The 12,095-nt window shown below is 33.0% G+C and overlaps 1 protein-coding gene across 1 annotated transcript; it reads right to left on the bottom strand.

Annotated features, from left to right (window-relative positions):
• Window positions 1-3,617: 3,617 nt before the first annotated feature.
• Window positions 3,618-7,692, bottom strand: LOC135740703 (Krueppel-like factor 15). The gene is made up of 3 exons (XM_065259184.2): window positions 7,535-7,692; window positions 5,072-6,073; window positions 3,618-4,939 (listed from the first exon to the last, which is right to left on the bottom strand). Exons 2-3 carry the CDS (start codon window positions 6,007-6,009, stop codon window positions 4,771-4,773), a joined length of 1,107 nt encoding a protein of 368 aa, XP_065115256.1. The 5' UTR covers window positions 6,010-6,073; window positions 7,535-7,692; the 3' UTR covers window positions 3,618-4,770.
• Window positions 7,693-12,095: the final 4,403 nt, after the last annotated feature.

Raw genomic sequence — 12,095 nt, 5'->3', positions numbered from 1 at the left:
AATATAATATAATATGTGTGCAATATTTACATACATAATTGCATACAATGGCATGCATCCAAACAAATAATTGCATAGAGATCTCATGTCTTTTAATATGCTTATTGTTAAATCCTATAAAATAGTGATTGTAAATATGTTATCAGAAATATTATGTAGCATATACTGTAGTTAACTCAGATGTTTAAACTACTGTAACCTTAATACTGAAAAATCCAGCTAAGACCACCATGAGCTGGTTTAAGGTGGCAGTAGCTGGTTTTAGCTGGTCTTCCAGCCTGACCAGCTAAGTCCAGCTTAAAAATGACAAAAACACAGCTAGACCAGCGTGCTACACCAGCAAAACCAGCTAATACCAAACTTGGAGATCAGCTAAACCCAGCTCATGCTGGTTTTAGTTGTGTTTTTCCAGTAGGGTGTATGTATGCGTTAGATTCTCACTAAAAAGACAGCACTTATTACAGATGAGATGAATCTAAATTTTATACTAAAACACTGATTAAGCTAGTACCCAAATTTACTTTCAGTAACCATTAACACTTAAGCATTTGCCAAACAGTTTCCCAGACAGGGCTTATTCTAGTCTCAGACTAAAATGCATGTTTAAGCTACTTTAATAATAATAAAAAAACTTGCACTGACATATATCAGTGCCATTATTTTGTCTCGAGATGCACACCAGTATTGTTTTTGTAAGGTTTGTTTGTAAAAACTACTTAAATGTCCTAATATAACTAAGGCTTAATCTAAACCCTGTCTTGGAAACCGCCCCTAAAAAACAAGATGAAAAATAGTTTGACAAATATGAACCTTAGTTTGACTTGTTTTAGTGATAGATAGACATACCCACCCATGTTAACCAATGTGTTAATAACATTTCATCCCTATTTCTACACTCTCATGTTACCACCTTCATTTACACAAGTATTTATTTATAACATTGCCAGTCCTCCTCATTTGCAATGTGTCTTTAATGTCATTCAGTGTCTTCCAAACTTAAAAACCTGATAAATAAATGCTGACAATTGGCCTTGATGTTTTAGTGTATATTCGTCTGCAGTGTGCCAACATCATAAGCATTTTTATGAAATACTATCATTTAACATTTTAAAGTCAAACTGCATGCCATCACTTGAGTATTTCAGGTCAAAGTTGAGCAGCATCTCTGGCTTGCTGTTGAATACCACAACCCCCCCCCCCCCCACCCAAAAAAGTGTGATTCTTTATAAACGGCCCCTGTCGGTAATCTTTGGACAATTTCCAGCTTAAAGTTGTCCTGACAGGAATAGAAAAAATATATAATTTTGCATATTCAAATGTTTTTATTGCACATTCTTTATTTTGCTGGGTTCCTTTTAACCCAACGCTGGGTAAATATTGTACAAAATACATGTTGGGTTATTAACGTAACCTATTCTGGGTTGTTTCGACTCAACCTAACACGTGTTCTGTCCAATATTTACCAAGCGTTGTGTTAAAAATACTTTCCTCATTCAAACAATCCTGGTTTCAACTCACGGTTGGGTAAACTTATGGACAATTAATTTAACCTTTGGATTGATTAAATATGAAGTTTTTTGGGTTGGGTTTGTCTGTATTTTACCCATGGGTTGAAACAACCCAACATTTTCAAGTGCATGTTAAGTTTTTATGCACTATGATTTTTTTATCAATACCTTATAGACTTTGTAAGTTCATTGCATACTTTTGCTTGTTTTTGTAAACTAAGAAACAAGTTTACATTATTGTCAGTGGTAATAAACAACTTGTATGTATTAACCCATAACAGACTTTTAAAAGCTGATAAAATTAATCTAAACCTTAAAGTTGACATATCACAGCTTTTCCAAAAGGTTGTTGTTTGTTCATTTTATTTTCTTATATAGGAAAATAGCATTTTCAGTTATTCAAAAATATAACCTAAATTTGACCAGCTATATGGTATGAGAGCAGCTATAGTCGGATGAGCTGGTAAATGGAAACTGTTAATGCATTAACGTGATAAAGGAAATAATTTAATGCTTTTATTGGGATGAGGGTGAAGGCAGATAATCAAAAATGAGCCCTTGTTAAAGGAAAACAAATGCTATAATTCCCAAAACAGAAATGTCTTGAGAGCATTTTGAAACAGGGGTACATGGTACTACTAGTTGAAATACTGTAAATCAGAAAGGTGTATTATTAAAGATGATGCACCTACATGATCGTTCGGATATCTTACAACAGCTACAAACTTCAGAGTATCGATGAGTCCGAGAAACGGATCATTCGTGAAAACCTACATGAGCTAGAAAAGAAATAAAATGCATATAGTAGTTAAGACGGATGTTAAAAGGCGAGATGATGTCATAGGATACAAGACATTGATTTCTGTGTGTTAGATGAACATGAATCTTTTCGAAAAAGAAAACTGGAGTCCAGCGGATGAAAAGTAGAAGCCTTCGGTTATAGGGTGTCCAAAAAGCTTCATGTCGACAGGAAGCGTCCAGCTGCCAGTTTTTGCGAACAGTACACCTGTTCTCAGCGATTTAGCTTATCAACCGTGACAGCACTACATAGAAAAATGCATTGACCTAATGCAAAGCACATTACATTGACATAAAGGAAACAATTTTCATTACAGATCGAGAAGAAAATTGTTTCTAGCTTATATCTGTTTTACAGTACATAAGTTCATTCATACGTGTAGTGATGTTATCCAAAGCCCCATAAACAGGCGAGACTCTGGTTTGGCATACACTCTCAACAGACTGAGAGAGATGAGGCACAAGAAAACAGGACGAGCATCTTGATGCACAAATACTTCTCAGCCGAAGCAGGGATGTGATTACGCCAGACAAATTCCTGATATCTCAAAGCCACTGGGTTTGCACAGGGACTAAAAAAATAAGAGCAAGTAAAAAAATATAAACTTAAATATGGTGTCACGTCGCACACATAACTGCATGGACCTAAACTTTTTTATTATGTAAGCGCTATACTCCAACAGAGTACTTTAATAGTGCTATAACATCTGGGTCATTTTGTTTTCGTTTAATTTTGCGGTAAAAAATTATAGAAAACTAAGCCTATTTTCAAGACCAATTTTTTGCATCGAAACGTGAATTACTATTATAGTAAATCCGTGTGCACGTTTGAGCAAGGAAAGTGAGGTTGCTTACCGCATTAAGCTGTATTGACTTTGCTGTTCATTAGCAAATAAATATTTCTGAAACTGCCACACTGCAAAAAAATTTTTTCAAGAAAAAAACAATCTTAGTATTTTTGTCTTGTTTTCAGTAAAAATATAAAAAATCATAAATTAAGATGCTTTTTCTTGATGAGCAAAATAATCCAAGAAAATAAGTCTAGTTTTTAGACCAAACATATCAAATTTAAGTGATTTTGTGCATAAAACAAGCAAAAAAATATGCCAATGGGGTAAGCAAAAAAAAATCTTGAAAATTTTTCTTAAACACTAAATTCAAGAAAAATTTGCTTACCCCATTGGCAGATGTTTTTGCTTGTTTTATACACAAAATCACTTAAATTTGATATTTTTGGTCTAAAAACTAGACTTATTTTCTTGGGTCGTTTTGCTCATCAAGAAAAAGCATCTTAATTTAAGAATTTTTTTATATTTTTACTGAAAACAAGACATAAATACTAAAAATTTTTTTTCTGAAAAAAAAAATTTTGCAGTGCAAAAGGCTAAAATTTATCGTATTGACTGCTGTCAGTCAACAAGCGCTTACTTCGCGACAAGTAACAGGGAAAATCTTTTAGGTGGGACCTGGCTTAAGAGACAACTAAATCTTCATCGCAATACATTCAGTACAACAAATACCGCCTTGATGTACACTTACAATTACACTTTACGTTACTATTGTTGTGAGTATTACATCATACCCCTTACAATAGACTATTTACAATTTGAAAAACAAAACGACTTAATTTTCTTAAAGGGATGGCTCATCATTTACTTACCCAAAATTTGTATCAATTTCTTTGTTCTACTAAACACAAATGAAGATATTTAGAAAAACGTTAATAACCAAAAAGATCTGGGGCACCATTCACTTACATAGTATTATGTATTTGTATTAAAGTCAATGGTGCCCCAGATCTGCTTGGTTACAAACATTCTTTAAAATGTTTTAAACTTTTAGTTTTTCGGTGAACTATCCCTTTAATGCAAAATATAATTTCTATTTTTCTTCAAGGTGAAATATGACCGATGCATGATATTTACCATATACTGACAGAGGCCATGTTTAATAATGCATATTATCATAGCCTAAATAATAGTGCATGTTGTTATGTTCGCATTTAAAAAGAAGGAAACTTCTGCAGGATTCTGGCTTTAGTTTAGCCCAACAAAATACTGAACTCTCCACCTGGTTAGACCTATAACGCATATATACACAAAATGTACACTTTTCCTCTTGTTATTGCGTTTTAAATCTCCTCACTTGTTTAAAAGCGCTAAAACAAATCTCATAAAATGCTGTATCTCCGCCTAAAGCTTCACAACAATAAACCGTTGGAATTGTGTGTGAGCTTTACTTTAGTCCACCGAAAGCCAGAAATCTGCTTTGAGCTTAATAATCACATCCCTGAGATTCAAGTTAGCTGACTGTAGCACCAAGAAAAACAAATGCCTGGATTAACCATAAAAAACTCGGGGAAACAGACCAAAATAAAGGCGAAGGGTTACAGCTTATGAGCCTGTTTAGATATCATTGCTTGAACTAAGTAAGAGACTCCAGCCGTGGGTCTGGGATCCGGCAGTCAGACGTTGGCCCTGACCAGTCTGCCAGCACGTGGACCCCGGTGCACCTTGGTGTGTTTGGACAGGTGGTCGCTCCTGGCGAACTTTTTGTCGCACATTGTGCACTCATAAGGCTTGACTCCCGAGTGAGACCGCCGGTGGCGCGATAACTCATCGGAGCGAGAGAACCTTTAAAGCACAGAACACAGCAGTGCATACACTTATTAAACATTGAACGTCCATGACTTTAAATAATAACTAAATAATTATTAACCTAAAAAAACCCTGTATTATTATTTTCATGACCCAAACACTTCTCACCTCCACCCGCAATCTGGCCAGCTGCACAGGTAGGGCTTCTCACCCGTATGTCTCCGAAAATGAGCTTTAAGGTGGCTGCTCTTGGTGTACATCTTCTCGCACCCCGGGTGAGAGCACTTATGTACCCGCAGGGTTTCTGCGGTGGGCCTGGATGGTCGTGGCGTGATGGCTTTGACAAGACCCGTGCCCGCAATTCCAACCGCCCTGACCGTGATGGGCAGAGGGGCGATCTTCACATACTTTTGGTCTTGGTTGATGGCTTCACCAACAATTGGAAGTATGGTTGCCGAGGGCACCTGCGATGACAGAAGGGTAATGTTCTGTGCCCCTTGGACACCAAGCACGAGGTGGGCCACTCGGAGCCCACTGGCCACACCCGTCTGTGTGTCTGGTTGTGGGAGGGCGTGGCTTAGGTGGAGAGGTTGTAACTGTAGCACCAGTGGAGCACCAACTAGCACTGGAGCGGCGCTAGTTGCAGCGGCCCCGAGACTTTGAGCCACAGGGGTCGGCGTCGCCACGGTGGGTTTCGACCTCTCCGGGGAAGACGGCTGCGCGGGAGGGTCGTCCTCCTTCTCCTTCTCCTCCGGACTCGGAGGAGCATCGTTCACCAGCTCCATCTTCTCCATCAAGAATTCCTCAATGTCCTCCAGGGTGGGAGAAAAGGTGCTGGGGAGCTGAGATATAAAATCTGGCAGCTTGGACTGAGCCAAAAAGTCCTCATTGGAGTCAAAATAATTCTGCAGCAGCCCTTCATCCTCATCTTCCTCGCCCGGGCTGCAGCTGAGCCGGGCACCTGCATCTCCGGATTCAGGACTGGAGCACGAGATGGAGCTTCCACCCTCGCTGCTTCCCACCTCTACGAAGTGTAAGGCAGCCGAGGTGTGGTCCGTGAACGATTCATTAGCAGTGGCCACCGCTCCGTCGCTTATCGAGACCATTTGTTGGTATGGAGGTCAGAGGATGGGTGAAGGTATCGCCAGTGAACACCACAGTTTGTAAACGCTGCAAGGAAATAAGAATAACAATGAAAAAACTTGTGTATTTACTTTGATGCATTTGGCAGATCTTTTGCAATACATTTTATTATTACGCATGTTTCCTGGGGTCGAACCCACTACCAATTAAACTACAGGAAAACATATAAATACAAAAATACATATAAAATAAGGGCTGCATAACAATTAATCGCAACTCATCATTTGCAGAATAAAAGTTTTTTGTTTACATTATATATATTTGTGAATTGAGTATAATAATTATGTGTGTGTGTGTATATATATAACAAATATTCAGATGTGTATATAGATTTTTATATTTATATATAATTTATATTATATATAAATATGAATACTTAATATAAACATAAACATCTATTTTTTTCTTGTGTGTAAAGTACACTTCTATTAAAAGTGTATTTTAATTTTTTTTATCAAAATTATATTATTAAAATTATATTATTTATCAGAGAAAAATAAAAACATATTTATTTGTTCAACAAAGATTATTTGGTTTTAAATAAAACCATTGTAGTATTTTAATTTTATTTTTGTCTGTTGTACAGTAAAATAAATAAATAAATAAATAAAAACCCACAACTGTAAAAACATAATGAAAATAACCATTAACAAATGACAAATAAAATCATAAAGCTGCATTAAAGTAATTGCATCTATGCAAAATCAATACAATAAAAATGTAGGTAATATGATTTATGCAAAATATATAAGTTATTTTGGGTTGAAATGACTCGCTATGAAAGATTAATCCCAAAAGATTATAAAAAAACTTGATATACTATTCATAAATAAACCATAATGTACTTGGACACTTAATGGCTGTCAAACTTCCACATAGTTAATGTAAACAACATTTTACCTTGCTTCATACAGCTGAATAAAAAGTACAATATGTTAGTTCATAAACTATTGTGTTTGTAGATGACCCCTGGTTTAATATTTTGTTATTTAATACACGTATTGTAAGTAAATCCAAATACTTTCTGTGGCCATTATTTACATCCACAACAACAATGTCTAACAATGCCATGCGTTCAGAGATTAAAGCACCGATGGCTTATGGGACAGAAAGAGGAGGGGCTGTTTAAAACAACAACATCAGAACATAAAACACCAACGCAATGCACACTTTTCTCGTTGTTAAAACTAAGATCCTGAGAGAAAATGATCATATATGCACCAAATAAACCAAAGCAGACACGCACGAGGCACCAGACATGTGTTGGGGAAAAGTGCGTCAGCAGGGCAGGAAAAAAACAGGCCTGCGCACACACATAATCCCAAAACAGAGAATTAAACAACAGCTTTTACACAACACGGAAACAAGATTGAAGCAAACACGTGTCAGGTTCAGCAAACTGGGGTCATTTAGATCGAAACTAGCCCTGTGTTTATAAACGATCTGGTTTATCGATCCGGTTTAAGTTTGATATCTGCGTCTCATTACCTCGAGTAAATTCGGATGGTAACGTCCGGATTGCGGATGTGCAATATAAAATGAGTCCAGAAGTCCCGTTTGAAATTATTGTAGGGAAGAACATCGTCCTTGCCACGGGTCCATGTTGGCATTTTTCACACAGGCCTGTCACATGACACGCATCGCGATGCACTCGAGGGCACGGATCCAATTCCTCGCCTCTGATTGGCTGCCTGAACGGGGGCTCGCACCAAAACGGGGCGCGTGATTGGTTGGAGGGAAGGTCTTATGAATTATTCATGAGCACAGGAAAAACAGCCAACGAAAGCAAAGCAGGGCTGTAAAGAAGATGCAGACACATTTAAATACACGCATGGTTTCCATCTTTTATTTACGTTTAAATATTTATTTAAACATATTTTTTGTGTTTAATGATTAACAACACGGAAGCCCTTTTCCAACACGTAACTCATTATGACCTCTACATTAGTAATTCCACCACGTCTGGTTAAAATATTTTAGATTTTTTTAAAGTTATAATAATGACGTAGTAACTCATAAGTCTGACTTAGTATCTCACAATAATTACTCAGTATCTCATAATAATGACTTTAGTGTAGCTCATATTAATGAGTATCTGATAATAATGTCATAATAATGACTGAGTATCTCATAATAATGACTTAGAATCTCACAATAATGGCCTAGTATCTGATAATAATGACTTAGAATCTGATAATGACTAAGTATCTCATAATAATGACTTAGTATTTAATATTAATGACTTATTATCTCATAATAATGACTTAGTATCTGATAATAATGACTTAGTATCTCATAATAATGTCTTAGTATCTGATAATAATGACTAAGTATCTCATAATAATGACCTAGTATCTCATAATAATGACTTAGTATCTGATAATAATGACTTAGTATCTCATAATAATGACCTAGTATCTCATAATAATGACTTAGTATCTGATAATAATGACTAAGTATCTCATAATAATGACCTAGTATCTCATAATAATGACTTAGTATCTGATAATAATGACTTAGTATCTCATAATAATGTCTTAGTATCTGATAATAATGACTAAGTATCTCATAATAATAATGACCTAGTATCTCATAATAATGATTTAGTATCTCACAATAATGATTTAGTATCTCATATTAATGACCTAGTATCTCATAATAATGATGTAGTATCTCACAATAATGATTTAGTATATCATAATAATGACTTATTATCTCATAATAATGATGTAGTATCTGATAATAATGACTTAGTATCTCATAATAATGTCTTAGTATCTGATCATAATGACTTAGTATCTGATAATAATGACTAAGTATCTCACAATAATGATTTAGTATATCATAATAATGACCTAGTATCTCATAATAATGACTTAGTATCTGATAATAATGACTTAGTATCTCATAATAATGTCTTAGTATCTGATAATAATGACTAAGTATCTCATAATAATGACTTAGTATCTCATTATAATGTCTTAGTATTTGATAATAATGACTTAGTATCTCATAATAATGACTTAGTATCTCATAATAATGACTTAGTATCTCATAATAATGACTTAGTATCTCACAATAATGGCCTAGTATCTGATAATAATGACTTAGAATCTGATAATGACTGAGTATCTCATAATAATGACTTAGTATTTAATATTAATTACTTATTATCTCATAATAATGACTTAGTATCTGATAATAATGACTTAGTATCTCATAATAATGTCTTAGTATCTCATAATAATGTCTTAGTATCTGATAATAATGACTAAGTATCTCATAATAATGACCTAGTATCTCATAATAATGACTTAGTATCTGATAATAATGACTTAGTATCTCATAATAATGTCTTAGTATCTGATAATAATGACTTAGTATCTGATAATAATGACTTAGTATCTGATAATAATGACTAAGTATCTCACAATAATGATTTAGTATCTCATAATAATGACCTAGTATCTCATAATAATGACCTAGTATCTGATAATAATGACTAAGTATCTCATAATAATGACCTAGTATCTCATAATAATGACCTAGTATCTCATAATAATGACCTAGTATCTCATAATAATGTCTTAGTATCTGATAATAATGACTTAGTATCTCATAATAATGTCTTAGTATCTGATAATAATGACTTAGTATCTGATAATAATGACTTAGTATCTCATAATAATGACTTAGTATCTGATAATAATGATTTAGTATCTCATAATAATGTCTTAGTATCTGATAATAATGACTTAGTATCTGATAATAATGACTTAGTATCTCATAATAATGACTTAGTATCTGATAATAATGACTTAGTATCTGATAATAATGTCTTAGTATCTGATAATAATGACTTAGTATCTGATAATAATGACTTAGTATCTCATATTTATGACTTAGTGTCTGATCATAATGACTTAGTATCTGATAATAATGACTACGTATCTCATAATAATAATGACCTAGTATCTCATAATAATGATTTAGTATCTCACAATAATGATTTAGTATCTCATATTAATGACCTAGTATCTCATAATAATGATTTAGTATCTCACAATAATGATTTAGTATCTCATAATAATGACTAAGTATCACACAATAATGACCTAGTATCTGATAATAATGACTTAGTATATCATATTAATGACTTAGTATCTTATAATAGTGACTCAGTATCTCACAATAATGACTTAGTATCTCATAATAATGACTCAGTATCCCATAATAATGACCTAGTATCTGATAATAATGACTTAGTATATCATATTAATGACTTAGTATCTTATAATAGTGACTCAGTATCTCACAATAATGACTTAGTATCTCATAATAATGACTCAGTATCCCATAATAATGACCTAGTATCTGATAATAATGACTTAGTATCTCATAATAATGTCTTAGTATCTGATAATAATGACTACGTATCTCATAATAATAATGACCTAGTATCTCATAATAATGATTTAGTATCTCACAATAATGATTTAGTATCTCATATTAATGACCTAGTATCTCATAATAATGATTTAGTATCTCACAATAATGATTTAGTATCTCATAATAATGACTAAGTATCACACAATAATGACCTAGTATCTGATAATAATGACTTAGTATATCATATTAATGACTTAGTATCTTATAATAGTGACTCAGTATCTCACAATAATGACTTAGTATCTCATAATAATGACTCAGTATCCCATAATAATGACCTAGTATCTGATAATAATGACTTAGTATCTCATAATAATGTCTTAGTATCTGATCATAATGACTTAGTATCTGATAATAATGACTTAGTATCTCACAATAATGATTTAGTATATCATAATAATGACCTAGTATCTGATAATAATGACTTAGTATCTGATATTAATGACCTAGTATCTCATAATAATGATTTAGTATCTCACAATAATGATTTAGTATCTCATAATAATGACTAAGTATCACACAATAATGACCTAGTATCTGATAATAATGACTTAGTATCTCATATTAATGACATAGTATCTTATAAAAGTGACTCAGTATCTCACAATAATGACTTAGTATCTCATAATAATGACTCAGTATCCCATAATAATGACCTAGTATCTCATAATAATGATTTAGTATCTCACAATAATGATTTAGTATCTCATAATAATGACTCAGTATCCCATATTAATGACCTAGTATCTCATAATAATGATTTAGTATCTCACAATAATGATTTAGTATCTCATAATAATGACTAAGTATCACACAATAATGACCTAGTATCTGATAATAATGACTTAGTATATCATATTAATGACTTAGTATCTTATAATAGTGACTCAGTATCTCACAATAATGACTTAGTATCTCATAATAATGACTCAGTATCCCATAATAATGACCTAGTATCTGATAATAATGACTTAGTATCTCATAATAATGTCTTAGTATCTGATCATAATGACTTAGTATCTGATAATAATGACTAAGTATCTCACAATAATGATTTAGTATATCATAATAATGACCTAGTATCTGATAATAATGACTTAGTATCTGATATTAATGACCTAGTATCTCATAATAATGATTTAGTATCTCACAATAATGATTTAGTATCTCATAATAATGACTAAGTATCACACAATAATGACCTAGTATCTGATAATAATGACTTAGTATCTCATAATAATGTCTTAGTATCTGATCATAATGACTTAGTATCTGATAATAATGACTAAGTATCTCACAATAATGATTTAGTATATCATAATAATGACCTAGTATCTGATAATAATGACTTAGTATCTGATATTAATGACCTAGTATCTCATAATAATGATTTAGTATCTCACAATAATGATTTAGTATCTCATAATAATGACTAAGTATCACACAATAATGACCTAGTATCTCATAATAATGACTTAGTATCTCATATTAATGACATAGTATCTTATAAAAGTGACTCAGTATCTCACAATAATGACTTAGTATCTCATAATAATGACTCAGTATCCCATAATAATGACCTAGTATCTGATAATAATGA

This window comes from Paramisgurnus dabryanus, chromosome 14, assembly GCF_030506205.2.
Source record: "Paramisgurnus dabryanus chromosome 14, PD_genome_1.1, whole genome shotgun sequence".
Lineage (NCBI taxonomy): Eukaryota > Metazoa > Chordata > Actinopteri > Cypriniformes > Cobitidae > Paramisgurnus > Paramisgurnus dabryanus.
This window is presented reverse-complemented; position numbering and strand designations above follow the sequence as displayed.